Raw genomic sequence first — 18,225 nt, forward strand, 5'->3', positions numbered from 1 at the left:
TATTTATTTTTTTTTTTTTGAGATGGAGTTTCGCTCTTGTTACCCAGGCTGGAGTGCAATGGCGCGATCTCGGCTCACCGCAACCTCCGCCTCCTGGGTTCAGGAAATTCTCCTGCCTCAGCCTCCTGAGTAGCTGGGATTACAGGCACGTGCCACCATGCCCAGCTAATTTTTTGTATTTTTAGTAGAGACGGGGTTTCACCATGTTGACCAGGATGGTCTCGATCTCTTGACCTCGTGATCCGCCTGCCTCGGCCTCCCAAAGTGCTGGGATTACAGGCTTGAGCCACCGCACCCGGCCGGTTCTTTTTATTTTTTAATTGTTTTGTTTTGTTTTTCTGAGACAGAGTCTCACTCTGTCACCCAGGCTGGAGTGCAGTGGCACGATCTTGTCTCACCACAACCTCTGCCTTCTAAGCTCAAGCAATTCTCCTGCCTCAGCCTCCCAAGTAGCTGAGATTACAGGTGCCCACCACCATGCCCAGCCAATTTCTGTATTTTTAGTAGAGATGGGGTTTCACCATGAAGGCCAGGCCGGTCTGGAACTCCTGACCTCAAGTGATCCCTCCGCCTCAGCCTCCCAAAGTGCTAGGATTACAGGTGTGAGCCACTGCACCCGGCCTATTTTTTAATTGTTAATTATGGTAAATACACATGTAACATAAAATGTACATTCACATTGTGTTTCAGTCCTCACCACCATCTGCCTCCAGAACTCTTTTCATCTTACGAAACTGAAATTCTGTTCCATCAAACAATAACCTCCCACTTCCCTGCCTGTAGCCCCTGGCAGCCTCCATTCCACTCTGTCTTTCTGTGAACCTGACTCCTCTAGGGACCGCACGTACATGAAATCACACACTGTGTGTCTTTGTGTGATTGGCGTGTTTCACTCAGCATAATGTCCTCAAGGTTCATCCATGTTATAGCCTGTGTGAGAATGTCCTTCCTTTTCGAGGCTGAATAATATTCCATTGTATGGATGGACCATGTTTTGTTTACCCTTCACCCAGGGTTAGATACCTGAGTTGTTTCCATATGTATATATATTTTGAGACAGAGTCTCACTCTGTCACCCAGACTGGAGTGCAGTGGCACAATCTTGGCTCACTGCAACCTCCGCCTCCCGGGTTCAAACGATTCTCCCACCTCAGCCTCCCTAGTAGCTGGGATTACAGGTGCCTGCCACCACTCCCGGCTAATTTTCATATTTTTAGTAAAGACTGGGTTTCACCATATTGGTCAGGCTGGTCTTGAACTCCTGACCTCAGGTGATCCGCCTGCCTTTGCCTCCCAAAGTGCTGGGATTATAGGATTGAGCCACCGCGCCCAGCCTGTTTCCACATTTTTGCTTTGATGAATCAGCTGCTGTGAACACCGGTGTGCAAGTGTCTCTTTGAGACCCTGCTTCCAGTTCTCTTGGGCATATACCCAGGAGGGGTACACATGAACGCATAAACACAGGACATGCCAGGCTTGCCTGTAATCCCAACATTTTGAGAGGCCGAGGCAGGAGGATCGCTTGAACCTAGAAGTATAAGACCAGCCTGAGCAACACAGGAAGACCCTGTCTCTACAAATACATTTTAAAAATTAGCTGGGCGTGGGGGTGCACACCTGTGGTCTCAGCTACTCAGGAAGTTGAGGCAGGAGGATGGCTTGAGCCCAGGAGGCCGAGGCTACACGGTGAGCGGTGATCTCACCACTGTACTCCAGCCTGGGTGACATAGCGAGATCCCGTCTCAAAAAATAAATGTAAAAAAACACAGGACACAGGACGGCCACAGAGGGGCATAGACTCACACCGGGAAATTCTAGGTGTGAGCATAGAGCCTTCCAGAGAGCAGGAAGGTGGTTCGACACACACACACGGGTTATTTTACGGGTTGAAGGGTGGTCTCCCAAAAGGATACAACCCTATCCTAATTCCCAGAATGTGTGACTATGGCCCTTTTTGGACAGAGGGCCTTCGCAGACGGAATTAAGAGAAGGATGTGAAGATGACGTCATTCTGGGTTATTCGGGCAGACCCTACATCCAAGGGCTGGCGTCCTCACAGGAGTCATGTAGGGACAGGCACAGAGAGGGCCGCGTGAGGATGGTGGCTGAGTGGGAGGGATGCAGCCACAAGGCAAGGACACCCAGGCCACCAGAACGCATGACTGCTGCTTGGAGCCCCTCCTGTGGACATTCGTTACGTCAGTGAAGCCAGGTCTACACACACCTTAGAGCAGGAACTCCGGAGGAGAAGCCAGGCCCGAGCAGGGGCAGTCTCCCCTCTGGCCAGGACCTCACCCCATCAACCCAGCTGCCCACACGGCTGCTGCCCAAACATCCCAGGCCTACAGCTGTGAGCCCGCCCTGGGCTCAGCCAGGAGAAGAGGGAGCAGTGACCAGTGAGCCCCGGGCCCCTTCAGGGAGCCGATGACCCTCTCCCGTCCTCCCTCATGCATACATCCCTTCATTCATTCATCCATACATCCATTCATTCATTCATCCATTCATCCATTCATCCATTCATTGCTCCTTCTGTAAACAGGCCTGGCACCTGCCCCATGCCTAGATATGAATGCAGTATCACTGTGTCCCTTTCAGGGGCTCACAGCGGGTGGGTAAGCACACCCACAAATTCATGACTCCAGAGGGGACAGGAGACCCAACAGAAGGATCACATGGGAAGCCCAGAAGGGCCCCAGCTCTGCCTGGGGCTACAGGGAGAAGCCCCCCAGACTGGTGTGTGGAAGCCCACCCTGGACGGACACAGAGGCTTTCCTGACGGGCAAAGAAGGAGAAGGAGGCCTCCCTCTGGTTTGTGAAGGAGACGGTGTCACGGGGAGCTGAGGTGAGATCCTCCAGGTGACAGACACAGGAGGGGTGAGAACAGGCTCAGCTTTATCCAACTTGGTGGAAAATTGAAAGTGTGTTCCAGGAGCAGGACAAGAAAGTCTGATGTGGTCATGTGGAGGCTGTACAGCCCTGAGCGATGGGGCAGGCGGCCCATCCTCTCTCCCACATGCCCCGGCTCCTGCTCCATCTGCCCCAACGCCCAGCGCCTCCGTGGCCAAGCCTGGTGTCCTTCAAGCAGTGGCTGCAACCTCTGAAGGAACTTCACCCTGCAGGGCAGGGCAGGCCCCGCCCAAGGAAGAAGCCTCCGCCACCCAGAGTCCGGGTCCAGCCCTTGCCACCCCCATCCCAGAGTCAGGGCTGATGCAGCCGCCAGCTCCTGGGGCCCCCACGGGGAGCCCCTGCTCCCAGCAAAAGCAGTGAGGGAGGTTGGGGAGGGAGGGGCTGTGAGGGGGGGGAGCGCCTGGCCGTCCCCTGAGAGTACAGCTCACCCACAGCACATAATCCTGTTAAAAAATTAATCCTCATTTAGCCGGGCAGCGAGGCGGCCGCTGAGAGAAAGCCCCTGAGCAGTAATAAAAGGCACCAGCAGTTGATAAAGTGGTGAGGCCGCTCATAAAACCCTGCTGCAGTGAAGGTCAGGCAGGTCCCAGCAATCAGAGAGCAACCGCCAGGTGCTGGGGCTGCGGGGCGCGTTGCCTCACAAGCCCCCGCCCCTGCAGAGGTGACTGCCTTGGGCAGCAGCAGCTGAGGCCGATGGCAGAGAGAGGGAGACAGGAGGGAGGCTCAGCTCCTCCCTGCTCGGCCTCCCTGAGTGGCCGCGGCCCTTTGGGAAGGAATTGTCACCCTTGACCCTCGTCTGTCTCCTGACCTCACAGCCGTAAAAGACGCAGCCCTCCTGGAGCCCAGCCGCTTCCAGAGCTACCTGATGAGCCTGGCCTGTCTCCTGTGGCTCCTGGTGGCCCCTGCTGTCTCCCACGCGTTTGTCCCAGGGATGGGACAATGAAGAGCCCACCCCAGCCCCACGCCAGGGGTCTCACCTGGAATCCTCCCAGACAGCAGGTGTGGTCGCCACTGCCTCCGGCGTCCGCCTGCTGGGGAGACCCATTGCCAAGTCCCCACATCCAGCCCCTCCTCATGGCGCGTCCCATTCCAGCCTAACAGCATAACCAGGCCCATCCTCCTTCAGGGGACCCAAAAGCCAGTAATGGACCCCACAAAAGGGCACTGGACTGGGAGGCAGGAGAGACCCACTGAGACCCAACGCTGTCACCACCCGTCACGGTGGAAATTCAGAGGAGGGGGCCGGATGCTCCAGCACTCCTCCAACAGAGGCGACCACCCACAGGGGTAAGGGCCCAGCTTCCGAGCCCACACCTCACCACGGCATCCAGGGCTCCCTGGAAGCACCGGCTTGGGGCCACACCCTGGCCAGCGGAGGAAGAGAGGGATTCCCATTGCGGTCTCACTCCAACCGCGGCCTGGAGACTCCGCGGAGGCAAGGAGGCGCGTCGGCAGGCGGCTGCAAAGGTCCTGACCATGCTAATGCCACCCACGTTTTCTTTTATTTATGCCCTGAAGATTCATTTATTAAACACCTACTGTGTGCCAGGCATCAGGCCAGGAGCTAGGATTACCGTGTTGCTCACAGTCTTATAAGAGACACCTAAACAATTGCAATAGAATTCCTCCTATCGGGTTATTAATAAGAACAGGAAGTTAGCGGCAAAGCTGACCTGTCAGAGGACAATCCCTGCCTCACAGCCCACAGCCACCAGCTGAGACACCAGCAGGCCTGGGCAGGCGGCCCCAGGCCCGCAGGCCGGGTCCTCAAGGCCTGAGCCCCCTGCATGGCTCATCTGCACGGGCCAGCATCAAATCCACCCAGGCCCCAGGCCAAGGAGGCTTCTGGGATTAAGTCCTGCTGAGCACCCAGAGCCCCTAAGCAAGACAAGCAGGGAATACCCACTTTCCCATGTGTCCATAAGGAGGAGCCCTCTTCCCCACAGACACCGGTTTGCCTATAACAACCGTACGTACAGTGGCCATCAGCCCTACCTGTCTAAGTTCACATCCATCTGCATTAGGTGGGGTGTCCTAAGCCTCAAGGACACTGGAATGACGACTTTAAAAATGCTTTGCCCCGTCCTGGTAACAAGCAGCCCACACAGCTCCCAGACATTAGTCTCTAATAACATCGCCAATAAAACAAACCAGGCTACCTGGGAAATGCTGGATTCTAAGGCAGAGGGAGGAAATATGTAAGAGGAGCCTGGAGCATCTTAAAGTGCTCAAAACACATATGCACACATGAGCACACAAGTACACACACCCACTTGCACACACGCACACACATATACATGTATTCGCGCGCGTGCATACACACATGCACACAAGTACATGTACAAACATACATGCAGACACACACGTGTGCACACACGCACGCACGTCCTGTACACACACATGCATTTATATACACATTGCAGGGATATGTGACACAGACCCAGAAGCCAACTGAGAAACCGCCCAGTGGCCAAAGGTGGAACAATTGGAGCTGAAAAATAGAGAAATATAGGATCACCACTCAAAGTATAAAGTACATTGCTACCAGTCCGAACTGACATGAATAAGGCATTGAATGAATAAACAAACGGGGCCGGGGGGCAGATCCCCCACGCAGAATTCCAAGTAGCCTGTGCAGCCACTCCACTGCCGAGGAGGTGGAGCGTGACCCCTCACTCCGGGAGCCTGAGTGGCAGGCACGGCCTTCCTTCCAAAGCACAGGCTCTGAAACAGGTGGAGGGCAGGAAAGACAGCAGCCTCCAGGAGACACCTGCGACTCTCCTCAGCCGCGTGACTCAGGCTGCAACTCCGGTGATAAGCCCCGTTGATAACGTGTACTTTGATGTGACCTGATGGGAATGGCTCATGCTCGTTTGGTTTCAGTTTTTTTGAGACGGAGTTTCGTTCTCGTCACCCAGGCTGGAGTACAATGGCATCATCTCGGCTCACTGCAACCTCCCCCTCCCAGGTTCAAGCGATTCTCCTGCCTCAGCCTCCCAAGTAGCTGGGATTACAGGCATGCATCACCACACCCGGCTAATTTTTGTATTTTTAGCAGAGACAGGGTTTCCGCATGTTGGCCAGGCTGGTCTCTAACTCCTGACCTCAAATGATCCACCAACCTCAGCCTCCCAAAGTGCTGGGATTACAGGCCCGCCGGGAATGGCTCTTTATCTCTGCAAACCTTCTCCCATAAAACTGTAACCCCAGCCTAGTGATAAGGAAAACATCAGATAAATCCTAATCGACGGACATTCTACAAAACACCTGACCAGCCCTCCTCAAAACTGTCATTGTCATCAAAAACAAGGAACAGCTGAGAAACCGTCACAGCCAAGAGGAGTCTGAGGAGACCTGAGGACCGAATACCATGAATTTGTCCAGGAGGTTGAGGCTGCAGCAAGCAGAGATCAGGCCACTGAATTCCAGGCTGGACAACAGAGCAAGACCCTGTTTCAAATAATAATAATAACTTCTCAGCCTGGCAAGGTGGCTCACAGCTGTAATCCCAGCACTTTGAGAGGCCGAGGCAGGTGGATCACCTGAGATCAGGAGTTCAAAACCACCCTGGGCAACACGGCGAAACCCCCGTCTCTACTAAAATTACAAAAAATTAGACAGGCGTGCTGGCGCACACCTGGAGTCCCAGCCACTTGGGAGGCTGAGGCAGGACAGTTACTTGAACCCAGGAGACGGAGGTTGCAGTGAGCCAGGACCACACTATTGTACTCCAGCCTGGGTGACAAGAGTGAAACTCTGTCTCAAAAAAATAATAATACTAACTTATCAATGCTGGCTCCTTAATTGTGCAAAGTACCACACTAATAGTCAACGTTAATAATGGGGAACTGGGTGCAGGGGACGTGGGAACTCTGTATTGTCTTCGCAATTTTTCCATAAACCTAAAACTATCGTAAAATAAAAAGTTTTGTCAAAACAGAAAGTACGGTAGCTATTTGTATGCATTTGTCCTCTAAATTTATTTAGATTGTGCCACTGCACTCCAGCCTGGGTGATAAGAGGGAAACTCCGTCTCAAATATATGTGTGTGTGTGTGTGTGTGTGTGTATCAATGACAATCTCACTTACATATCAAGTGACAATCTCGGCTCACTGCAACCTCCACCTCCCGGGTTCAAGCTTGCAATTCTCATGCCTCAGCCTCCGAGTAGCTGAAATTACAGGTGCAAGCCACCGTGCCTGGCTACCTTTTGTATTTTTAGTAGAGATGGGTTTTCGCTATGTTGGCCAGGCTAGACTGCACCATTTTTTGAGAAAATGTTGTCAACAGCCCCAAAGGCTGACAACAGGATCCCCAGTGAACAAAGGCTGGTAAATTGCTGCACCTTGAAGCAGCTGAAGCTGAACGCTAGGGCTCGGCGGCCAGAACACTTGGGTTCAAGCTCAGCTCCTCCAGTCACCAGGTAACTTTAACCTCTCTCTGACTCGGTGTCGCACCTGTGAAGTGAGGACTTTACTACCTCCTAACACAGGAACTACCTCCCAGCTTCAATGAGATGGTGGCTATCGCCGAGTGCCTGGACTGTGGGAAATGCCAGGTAGCCATGAGCTGCAATCACCACTGCAAATTCCTCTCCATGCGCTGGACGAGACCAGGGAAGAGAACAAAAACCTATGTGGGGTGACCCAAGGAGCTCCCCAACAAAGCGGGACTGAGGTCCAGAGCCAGCATCCGGGGGAAGAGTTACCCCACCGTGGCTGAGCGGTGCCGAGAGGGTCAGGAGGCGGACCTTCCATGCCTCTCCAGACCTGGCCCAGGCTGGTAAGAGCACAGCCCCGGGGACCGATAGGAGAATGTGCAGAACCACGGACCCCACACCCGCAGGCCACCAGGATCTGCGCCGGCCCCAGCACACCCCACATGCACCCAGCCTGGACCGCCCCCTCGCTGCTTGCTCGGGCCCCTGGCCCCCTCCAGCCCCACCCCACAGCCAGCTCCCGCTTAAACCCAGCAATGCCCCCCAGGCCTGGAATTCCATTATCAGCTTGGACTAGGTCCCGCTGAGGGCGACGGGAAACCCAAATAATGGAAACTGCAACGAGGCAGGGTGTGGAATTCTCCCCGGGAGGACGCAGCCCGGGGCTGAGCTACCCAGGACGCTGGGGACCAGGCGCCATCCCCGGGGAGCCGCACCTCATCAGGCGGCTCAGGGCGGCAGCCGGAGGCATCGGATGGAGGGAAAAATCAAAAAAGAAGAGGCGCGAGGCTAGCTTCTAGCAAGAGCCTCGGGACTGGACCGAAATGACATTTTCCTTTTGCCCCATTGGCCAAAATGTGGTCACGTGACCGTGCTTTGCTGCAAGGAATGCTGGGAAATGTAGTCTTTCTTCTTGGCAGCCATCTTATCATGAAAGAGGGGAGAGCCGGTATTAGGGGACAGCTAACCTGCTCTGCCACAGCAGAAAATCCAGACCCCGCCGTGGCCTACGGGCCCCTGGTCGATCCCCTCGGGAGCCCGGGCGCCTCCCTTCATGCCTGGTCCCTCTGCCTGAAGCCTTCCTGCCCTCTCTCCTGGCTCCATCCATCCTATGGGTCACCCCCAAAGCAAGCCCGACCTCCTCTCCCGAAGCCGCCCGCACTCCCCAGTGCGTGCATCTCAGTCTGTGTCCCTGACACACGGGCATCCTTGCCCTCCCCAAGGTCTGTGCTCCCCAGGCAGGAACCGCCCCTCTGGGCGCCCTGAGCCCCAGCCCAGCAGAGCAGGCACCCCACGAGGTGGTTGCAGGAACCGGGCGGGGGTTCCGTCCTGGTTTTCAGCCTTAGTTGCACAGAAGAGTGAGGAAGCGGGGTCGCTGGCATGGAGGCCTCCTTGAGAGTGTGTTCCAGTCGGCGGGGCAGGGAGGGCCAGGGGTCCGCACCGGTGGTCGTTGCCCACCCGGGTCAGGAGGCTGCGGCCGGCTCTGCGGTGTCATCTGAGTGCCACGGCCATGGCTCTGAGGTGGCAAAGGTCTTAAGGAAGGCGGGGGCCACTGTTGGCAGGTGTGTGGCTCCAGATTCAATGGTGACAGTACCCCCAGCCACGTCCTTCCGTCCCCCCACCGTGCAACCCCGTGCACCACCTCTCAGCAAAACCTCCAGGATCCACCTCAGACCCAGCCCAGCCCACAGCCGCCACCCCGGTCTGGGCCACCAACATCTCTTGCTCAGACACAGGCAGTCGCCTCCCCAGGGAGCACCCAGTGTCCATTCTGCCCGCATTCTGGTCCGTCCTTCGCCCGCAAATGGAGAGGGGTTTTAAGCATTAGATCAGTTCATGACAGTCTCTTGCTTAAAACCCAGCCCTGGCTTCCACTGCTTGGCATGAGAATCACCGCCGCCTGCCCTGCAGGACTGGCCCTGCCGCCCCTGTCACCTGCCCCATGCCCGCTCCCCTGGCTCACGGCGCCCCCGAGTCACTGGCCCCCACCGCCCTCTCAGCGAGGCCCCTCCGGCCACCTGTTGCATGCCACCCCGCCCACCCACCAGCTTCTCCATCTGGTCTTCCTGTCTTCCTTTCTTTGGGGAAACTCTATCTTCTTTTCTGGTTTGTTCGTTTTATTTTATGTGTCCCCAGCTCGAATGGAGGTCACCAGGAGCACTGTCTCATTCACTTCTGTGTCCCCAGAGCCTAGGACCACGCCTGGTACACAGAACGTGCTTAACAGGTACTGAGACAGAGACATACAGAGACAGAAAGAGGGAGAGACACAGAGAAAGAGAGAGAGGATAAGAGAAGAGGAGGGAGAGATGGCGGGAGGGAGCGAGGGCTACACCCTGGACTCAGGGTTCCCCTCCCACCCCGCATGTGCCCATGGTAACAAGGGAATCCCCCTCTTCTGACCCCTTGTTGTCAAAAAGTCCAACAAGCGAGAGTGTCCGAGCCCCGGGCCCCCTCTGAGATTCTCCAGAAGGAAGCTCCCCAAGAAAGAAGGCGCGCAGGACACTGTGCTGAAGCCATCGGGTTCCACGTCAGCTCCCTACCCTCCAGGAGCCCCTAACAGAAGCAGGAAGGGACGAAGAGGCACCCAGCCCGGGGTTCCCCCTGGACAAGTCCACGCTGTGACCCAGGCTTGGTCCTGGCCCTGGCCGCGGGAAGCCCACCGCACAGCCCTTGCCCAGGCAGGCCTGAGGCCCATGCGCCCCCAAAGGCCTGGAGAGGGGGGTCCCACCCCACCCTCACTTGGGTCCCCTGGGGTCAGGGTGATCTGGGGCAGAGGAGCCATCAGTTGCTATGGGAAGGGGAGAGGGTACGCCTGTGGAAGGGACTCCTGCTGCTGTGCCCTGAGCCCTGGGTCACTGTCGCCACTCTGGGGAGGAGCCTGGAACCCTGAGGGCACAACTAGCAATAAAGGCAGACACGCCCAAGTTGATGCCAGCCCATGCACTCGAGGCTGGGACCAGAGGTGCGACTGACTGGGGGTGACCACAGCCACAGTGCAAAGACGCACCGGATGAGATCAGCCACCGTGACCCTGGGACTTTGCCCTCCTCCTTGGCAGACGCTCTCCCGACACCCCGTGTGCCTGTCCATCTGGAAGGCCCAGCATGAGACGCCCAGCAATCCTCCTCACTGCGGCTCTGGCCACGCTCCTGGCTCCAGGGGCCGGGGCGCCGGTCCACAGGCAGAGCTCCCGACACAAGCTGCTCCTGGTGTCCTTCGACGGCTTCCGCTGGAACTATGACCAGGACGTGGACACCCCCAACCTGGACGCCATGGCCCGAGATGGGGTGAAGGCACGCTATATGACCCCCGCCTTTGTCACCATGACCAGCCCCTGCCACTTCACCCTGGTCACTGGTGAGCAATGCCCCGGGATGGGGCCTGGGGGTGGGAGGGTGGGAGAGCCTGAGAACCAGGTGGCACAGAGCCCTGTCGTGAGGGATGAAGGCGAGAGGTCCTCGCTCCACGCACAGGACACAGTCCAGTGGCGTTAGGAATCCTCGCTGTTAGGCCAGGCACTGTGCCTCTTCCCTATAATCCCAGCACTTTGGGAGGCTGAGGTGGGCAAATCACCTGAGGTCAGCAGTTCAAGACCAGCCTGGTCAACATGGTGAAACATGTTTAGTATTTCTCTACCAAAAATACAAAAATTAGTCAGGCACGGTGGCACATGCCTTAAGTCCCAGCTACCCAGGAGGCTGAGGCCGGAGAATTGCTTGAACCAAGGAGGCGGAGGTTGCCGTGAGCCGAGATCGAGCCACTGTACTCTAGCCTGGATGACAGAGGGAGACCCTGTCTCAAAAAAAAAAAAAAAAGGAATGCTCACCATTAGTAGAAACAGGTATAGGACGAAGAAAAATGCCCAGTGGGATCCGTAAATCATGGTCTGAGCCAGGGCAGCAACCCCGGAGGGCTTCAGGAGGAGGGAAGTGTGTCGGGCTCAGGGTCTGGGAAAGATGTGCTGGGCTTCCCACTGGTTCTCACGTCGCCCCTCCAGCCTCGCGTGGCTGTGCCAGCCCCTCCCTCTCCCTCCCACCCTTTCCATTTCCCAGCCAACACCTCCCTGACAGATCTTCCCAGGCTGTAGACAACACAGACATAGGTTTTTCAAGAGCCAAACATGGGGCTGGGCACGGTGGCTCACATCTGGAATCCCGGCACTTCGAAAGGCTGAGGCGGGCAGATCACTTGAGGTCAGGAGTTCGAGGCCAGCCTGGCCAACGTGGTGAAACCTCATCTTTACCAAAAATACAAAATTAGCCAGGCGTGGTGGTGCATGCCTGTAATTCCAGCTACTTGGGAAGCTGAGGTGGGTGAATTGCATGAACCCAGGAGGTGGAGGTCGCAGTGAGCTGAGATCACACCACTACACTCCAGCCTGGGCAACAAAGCAAGACTCCATCTCAAAAAAAAAAAAAAAAGAAAGAAAGAAAGTCACATATGGGAGGCCGAGGCAGGAGGATTGCTGGAGCCTAGGAGGTAGAGGCTGCAGTGAGCTCAGATCGTGCCACTGCACCCCAGCCCGGGCAACAGAGCAAGACCCCGAGTCAAAATAAAATAAAATAATAAAAAGCCAAGTACCACAAAAATGGTGTTAGAGAGTGAAAAGCAAACACCCCCGGCCCTCCCGAGGGTCACGGCCACGGCTCAGACCTGTGTCATCCTCCGAAGACCCCGCGCAGGTGTCCCAGGGCTGCCGCAGCAAGAACCACAGGAAGGGATCCGTGTGCTCTGGAGGCCAGAAGGCCAAGGCCAGGGGCTCCCTCCTCACGTCTTCTGGCTCCTGGGGCCCCGGCAATCCTTGGCTGGTGGCGGCATCCCTCCGACCTCTGCCTCCGCCTTCCCAGGGCCTCTCCCCTGCGTGCGTCTGTACTCAGCTTTCCTCTTCTCTCGAGGACACCAGTCGCTGACTTGAGCGTCCACGCCTCTCCAGTGCACATCCCCCTTCCCTAGCTAACTCCATCCGCAAACACCCGATTTCCAAATAGGGCCGCGGCCGCGTTCTAAGGTTCCAAGTGAGCGTGAACGTGGTGGGACCCCATCACCCTGACACAGCCCGCGCATCCCCACCGCAGCGTTTCCGTGACCTCGCGCAGGGAGGTGTGCGGTCCTCCAGTCCGCGAGCACCTTTCCCTCCCCGCATCGAGGATGAGGACGGGAGGAAGGGACTTTGTCCGAATCATTTCTCCTCTGGCACCCTTTGCACTTAGTACTGCAGGCACGTGTTTCCTGTGCAAAAATAAATTCAAAAAACCTCACGGACCTCCACGTGGTTCGCTGAAATTCCTGCCCGGGATTTCACCTGAGGGCTGGGCCAGCGTTGACTTAATTACTTCCTTCCTGATGGCCGTGAAGGTCACCCCCAATCTTTTGCTAAAGCAAACAAGGCTGCCACCAGCATCCCTGCATGTGCGTCCCTGCGGACGTGCCCATCCAGCTGCAGGACAAACTGAAAGTGGAAGTAGAATCTCTAGGTCAAAGAATTCATCTCAGACGTGACCTTGAACCCTGGCTCCCAGGGGGCAGTCCAGGAGGAAGTCTGCTTCCCCTAGCCCTGCCCCAGGCCCGCCTCCCCACCCAGCACAGACCAGAAACCGGGCCGCTTTGGCTCACCTCTTCCAGCCCTGGGTCCGGCCTCGAGGTGACCCCCGGTCCCTCCCACCGCCCTCTTCCCCTCTTCCTCCCTCAGGCAAATACATCGAGAACCACGGGGTGGTTCACAACATGTACTACAACACCAGCAGCAAGGTGAAGCTGCCCTACCATGCCACGCTGGGCATCCAGAGGTGGTGGGACAACGGCAGCGTGCCCATCTGGATCACAGCCCAGAGGCAGGTAATGCCACCCCCGCCCACACTGAGCTTGCCCAGGCGAGGCTTGGGACCAAGTGAGGACCCCTTCCCCACTCCGAGGTCTCGGGGCCCCTGGCCTACCCGGCACAGAAGAGCGTGAGGCAGGGCTGGTAGTGGGTGCTGGTAAAAACTAACCAGCGAGCTGCATCCTGCTCAGCCTGTGCACGCCGCCCGGGGCAAGAGGGATTGCTCTGCCCCGCAGTCGGAGGGAGAACTGCACCCTCAGGCCCTGCGGCCTGGGGTGGGGGCCGACAGGAAAGGTAATTGTGACTCCGAGAGAAAGCAAGTTAAGGGCTAAAGGACTCTCTCCCTCCCCACATCCCTGTCCAAGCCCAACAGCTAAATTCCAAAGGGCCAAAGAGGAAATGCAGGGTGGGTCATCACATTGGCCCAGGAATCCCCCGACTTTGCAATGCCCTGGAGGCTGCCCAGCCCAGGGGCGAGGCTTCCAGTCAACAAAGTCCATGGAGGTTTCCAAGATGAGGCTGGAATAAATGCCAGCGCCGACGGCCACCTTGCAGCCAAGGTATCCCCTCGAGCCAGAGTTCCCTCGCTGCAGAAGGACCCACAGACCCACTCAGGGCTCCTTCCAGGGACTCGTAAGCAGGAAGCCAAAATAGAGACCCGGCATCTCATGGCGTTTCATCCAAGGAAAGAATGTCCCGAGGGAGTGGACGGGAGGGGACAGATGAATCCTAAACAAAGCACCAAGCGACTTGGGGCAGACAGGCGGCCAGGCAGAAGGCTGGAAGGGCAGGTGGACGGGACGCACGTGGACAGACAGACAGACTCATGCCTGGACCAGAGCCCAGCAGGGCAGACCAGACTGCGGGTGAGAAGGGGACACTTTCTGGGCAGTGTGGCCTCCAGGCAGGCATTACAGCCCAATGACGAGGCAGACAGGGCGCATCTGGGAACATTTGTATAGCGACGTCTCGTCTAGTGCTCAAGTCCAGTGGGCACCTGTCGTTTCCTCTGTGAAATTGGGTTTTCCCTCCATAGAACATGAGATCAGAGATGTTTTAGAAATGAAAGGCCCTGAGGCCACAGCTCGGAGCAGGGGTGGGTGGGTGGACGGAAAAGGAGGTGAGCCCGGGGGCGAACGTGCTCACAGGCATGGCGCGAGGGGCACCCACTGAGGAGGCCCATCTTTCATGCTGCCTTGTCTGGCAGGGCCTGAAGGCTGGCTCCTTCTTCTACCCCGGCGGGAATGTCACCTACCAAGGGGTGGCCGTGACGCAGAGCCGGAAGGAAGGCGTCCTGCACAACTACAAAAACGAGACAGAGTGGAGAGCCAACGTCGACACGGTGATGGCGTGGTTCACGGAGGAGGACCTGGATCTGGTCACGCTCTACTTCGGGGAGCCAGACTCCACGGGCCACAAGTACGGCCCCGAGTCCCCGGAGAGGAAGGAGATGGTGCGACAGGTGGACCGGACCGTGGGCTACCTCCGGGACAGCATCGCGCGCAGCCACCTCACAGACAGCCTCAACCTGATCGTCACGTCCGACCACGGCATGACCACCGTCAACAAGAAGGCTGGCGACCTGGTCGAGTTCCACACGTTCCCCAACTTCACCTTCCAGGACATCGAGTTTGAGCTCCTGGACTACGGACCGAACGGGATGCTGCTCCCTAAAGAAGGGAGGCTGGAGCAGGTGTACAACGCGCTCAAGGACGCCCACCCCAGGCTCCACGTCTACAAGCAGGAGGAGTTTCCCGAGGCCTTCCACTATGCCAACAACCCCAGGATCACGCCCCTGCTGATGTACAGCGACCTTGGCTACGTCATCCACGGAGTAAGTCGCCTGCGGGAGGCACCACCCGCAGCGGCTCCCTCCCGGGGCTTGGGTCTCCTTTCTTTCTTTTTTTGAGACAGGGTTTTGCTCTGTTGCCCAGGCTGGAGTGCAGTGCCAGGGTCTCAGCTCACTGCAGCCTTGAACTCCCAGGCTCAAGCGATCCTTCCACCTCAGCCTCCTAAGTAGCTGGGACCACAGGTGCATGCCACCCTGCCTGTCTCATTTGTGTGTGTGTGTTTTTGGTTTTTGTTTTTGAGAAAGAGTTTCACTCTTGTCACCCAGGCTAGAGTGCAATGGTGTGATCTTGGTTCACGACAGCCTCAGCCTCCCAGGTTCAAGCGATTCTCCTGCCTCAGCCTCCAGAGTAGCTGGGATTGCAGGCGCCTGCCACCATGCCTGACTAATTTTTTTTGTATTTTCTGTAGAGACAGGGTTTTGCCATGTGGGCCAGGCTGGTGTCGAACTCCTGGCCTCAAGCGATCCCCCTGCCTCAGCCTCCCAAAGTTCTGGAATTACAGGCATGAGCCCCCTCGCCTGGCTGATTTTTGTGTTTTTTGTAGAGACAGGGTTTTGCATGTTGCTCAGGCTGGTCTCAAACTCCTGGGCTCAAGCAATCCTCCTGCCGTGGCCTCCCAAAGTGCTGGGATGACAGGGGTGAGCCACCGCGTCTGACCTCTCCTTCCAGCTCTGTAGAGATAGATGGCTGCCAGTTTGAGGAGCAGCAGCACCAAAGAGACACACCCCTCACTATGCAATAGTGTGTGTGCACCTGTGTGTGCCCTCCACATTCAGGCCCCAGGCAGTGTGTGTGCACATCTCTGCCCATCATGTCCAGGCAGTGTGCAATAGGTGTGTGTGTATGTGTGCACATCCATGTGCGTGTGCACATCCGTGTGTACGTGTGCCCATCTGTGTACGTGTGCCCATCTGTGTGTGTGTACATGTGTGTGTGCGTGTGCACATTGTGTGTGTGTGCACATGTGTGTGTGCGTGTGCACATCTGTGTGTGTGCGTGTGTGTGCACATGCACACTCGCACCCTACATGTTCAGGGTAAAGTGTAGAAGTCCAGCCCCAAGGGTGACGTGGAAGAGGCAGGAAGGAGGCAGGAGTGCGACCTCCCCTCAGTGGGGAGCACGGGGATGCTGAGCCGGAGGCAAAGCACAGACTAGGGAGCGGACATCCTCAGAAAGGAAGAGGCCTGGAGCTGCCCACTCCCCTCCCATTTACTCGGGGTCTGGTCTCCGTTCATTTCACAGGACCATCCCTGACCCTCACTCTTTCGGGTGACTGATCTTTAGAGGCTCAGAATTCAGGGAAACTGAGTCTTGGAACCCCTCCAGCCCCCATGTTGGTGCTCCTTCCTAAGGGGTGGGTGCTCATAGGGTGGATAGGGTAGGTGGAGAGGGTCTGTTGCTCCCAAAAAGGACCCGACACCCTTGCCCGCTCCCGGCAGAGAGTTAACGTCCAGTTCAACAACGGGGAGCATGGCTTTGACAACAAGGACCCGGACATGAAGACCATCTTCCGCGCCGTGGGCCCCAGCTTCCGGGCAGGCCTGGAGGTGGAGCCCTTTGAGAGTGTCCACGTGTACGAGCTCATGTGCCAGCTGCTGGGCATCGTGCCAGAGGCCAATGACGGGCACCCAGATGCCCTGCGGCCCATGCTGCGTACAGGTGAGGGCACGGGGCCTCACACCCCGGCCTGCTCTGGAGTGCACGTGTGTACTGCACAAGTGTGACCAGAACACCCGTCGAGCCCCCCTTCCTCCTCCCTGGCTTTGGGGAACACCGGAATTCCTCATATTCCCGTTAACACGTGACCTCTCACGAGCACCTCGTGCGTCTCAGGGGGCACGAATGGGTGAGCGGAAGGAGTGGGCAGGCTTGCTCAAGAGGGGGCCGGATGGAGTGAGGGCGGCCCAGGCAGGGCTGCTGTGCAGAGCCCACCTGCTGGATCCCCACGCCCCGCTCCCCACCACGGCAACCTGAGGGCCTCCTTTCTGGAATTTTCCTGTACCAGCCTCCCGCGCACACAGCTCCCTATCTGAACCTGACCCATCCTGGGGACAAAGGTCACCTGGAAACAGACAAGGTGGCAACCGTAGAGGGGGCCTGGCTGGAGAGGGGTGGGCCCCACTGAGCAGGGCTATGGAGGGCTGAGGTGGACAAGGGCCATGGGACCAAGCGAGCTGTGAAAGAGGAAGTCAGGGCTCGTGCGGACGACCAGGAAAGGACCCTGAGTCTATGGCGGAGGAGCTGGGTAAGGAGCCACCCCTCTCTCCCTCACCGGCCCTCTGGCTTTCCTCAGAATCTGCTCTCCTGCCTGATGGAGGGTCAGCTCTCCTGCCCAGCAGCCGGCTGCCCCTCACAATGGGACTGCTGGGGACCATGATTCTCCTGTCTGAGGTCGCATAACGCCCATGGCTCAAGGTGAGAGACCCAGAAGGCAGAGGCCGGAGGGCGGCCCCGTGCTCCCTGACCCTCCACCCTGATGTCCTAGGCAGCCAGAACAGAGCTGCTGGCCCCCCACCAGGCCAGAGACTCCCACTGACCTGGTTGCCACCAAGAGGCGATCACCCTGGGGACCCCCAGGCTGACCCTTCCAGCCTCTCTGCTTTGGGTTTCCAGAGCAGAGGACCCAGACCCGTGGCCAGAACTCTCACCCTCACCCAGACGCCAGAACTCCTCAGCCTCTGGCCAGAGCTGCCGGCTCCCTCCTTCCTGCCATGTCTCTGTGCTCCACTGGGACAGCTTGGAAGCTGTCACGGGGGGTGCGTTTGGGAGCAGAGCTCTGGGACTGTGCTCCTGGAACTCTCTGGAAGCCAGCCTCTGAAGACATGCATGGGGTGCGTGTGGGAGGAGAGCTCGGGGCTGTGTTCCTGGAACTCCCTGGGAGCCTCCGAGGACATGCACGGGGTGCATGTGGGAGGAGAGCTCAGGGCTGTGTTTCTGGAACTCCCTGGGAGCCTCCGAGGACAGTGCTCCCTTGTCTGTGCGGCCACAGCCTACTAGGCCAAGCAGAAGAAAGTCATTCATTCATCCTGAAAGTATGTAACAGGAGCCAGCTCCAAGCCAGGCTCTGGTCTGGGCTCAGGATACACAGCAAACAAGACAGTCCAGTCTCTGCAACCTAGGACCTGCCATTAAAAGGCCCAAGAAGGCCGAGAATACAAAGCAAATGAATCCACGTGGAGCGCTCAGACGGTGGTGACGCCAGAGAAGA

At 57.4% G+C, this 18,225-nt stretch overlaps 1 protein-coding gene across 1 annotated transcript; it reads left to right on the top strand.

The window, feature by feature from the left end:
* The first annotated feature begins 10,453 nt into the window (after positions 1–10,453).
* On the top strand, positions 10,454–17,417 carry ENPP7 (ectonucleotide pyrophosphatase/phosphodiesterase 7). Its single transcript, XM_003931844.4, has 5 exons — positions 10,454–10,706; positions 13,039–13,184; positions 14,375–15,001; positions 16,457–16,676; positions 17,311–17,417. The coding sequence occupies exons 1-5, from the start codon at positions 10,454–10,456 to the stop codon at positions 17,415–17,417; spliced, it is 1,353 nt and encodes a 450-aa protein (XP_003931893.4).
* Positions 17,418–18,225: the final 808 nt, after the last annotated feature.

The sequence above is a fragment of the Saimiri boliviensis genome, chromosome 17 (assembly GCF_048565385.1).
Source record: "Saimiri boliviensis isolate mSaiBol1 chromosome 17, mSaiBol1.pri, whole genome shotgun sequence".
Lineage (NCBI taxonomy): Eukaryota > Metazoa > Chordata > Mammalia > Primates > Cebidae > Saimiri > Saimiri boliviensis.

What these genes read in the sequence shown, in the direction of transcription:
- ENPP7 (XM_003931844.4), top strand. Translation starts at nt 10,454, where the DNA reads ATGAGACGCCCAGCAATCCTCCTCACTGCGGCTCTGGCCACGCTCCTG. An exon ending in GGATCACAGCCCAGAGGCAG is followed by an intron (nt 13,185 to 14,374) that starts GTAATGCCACCC and finishes CTTGTCTGGCAG; the next exon opens with GGCCTGAAGGCTGGCTCCTT. An exon ending in TTGGCTACGTCATCCACGGA is followed by an intron (nt 15,002 to 16,456) that starts GTAAGTCGCCTG and finishes CGCTCCCGGCAG; the next exon opens with AGAGTTAACGTCCAGTTCAA.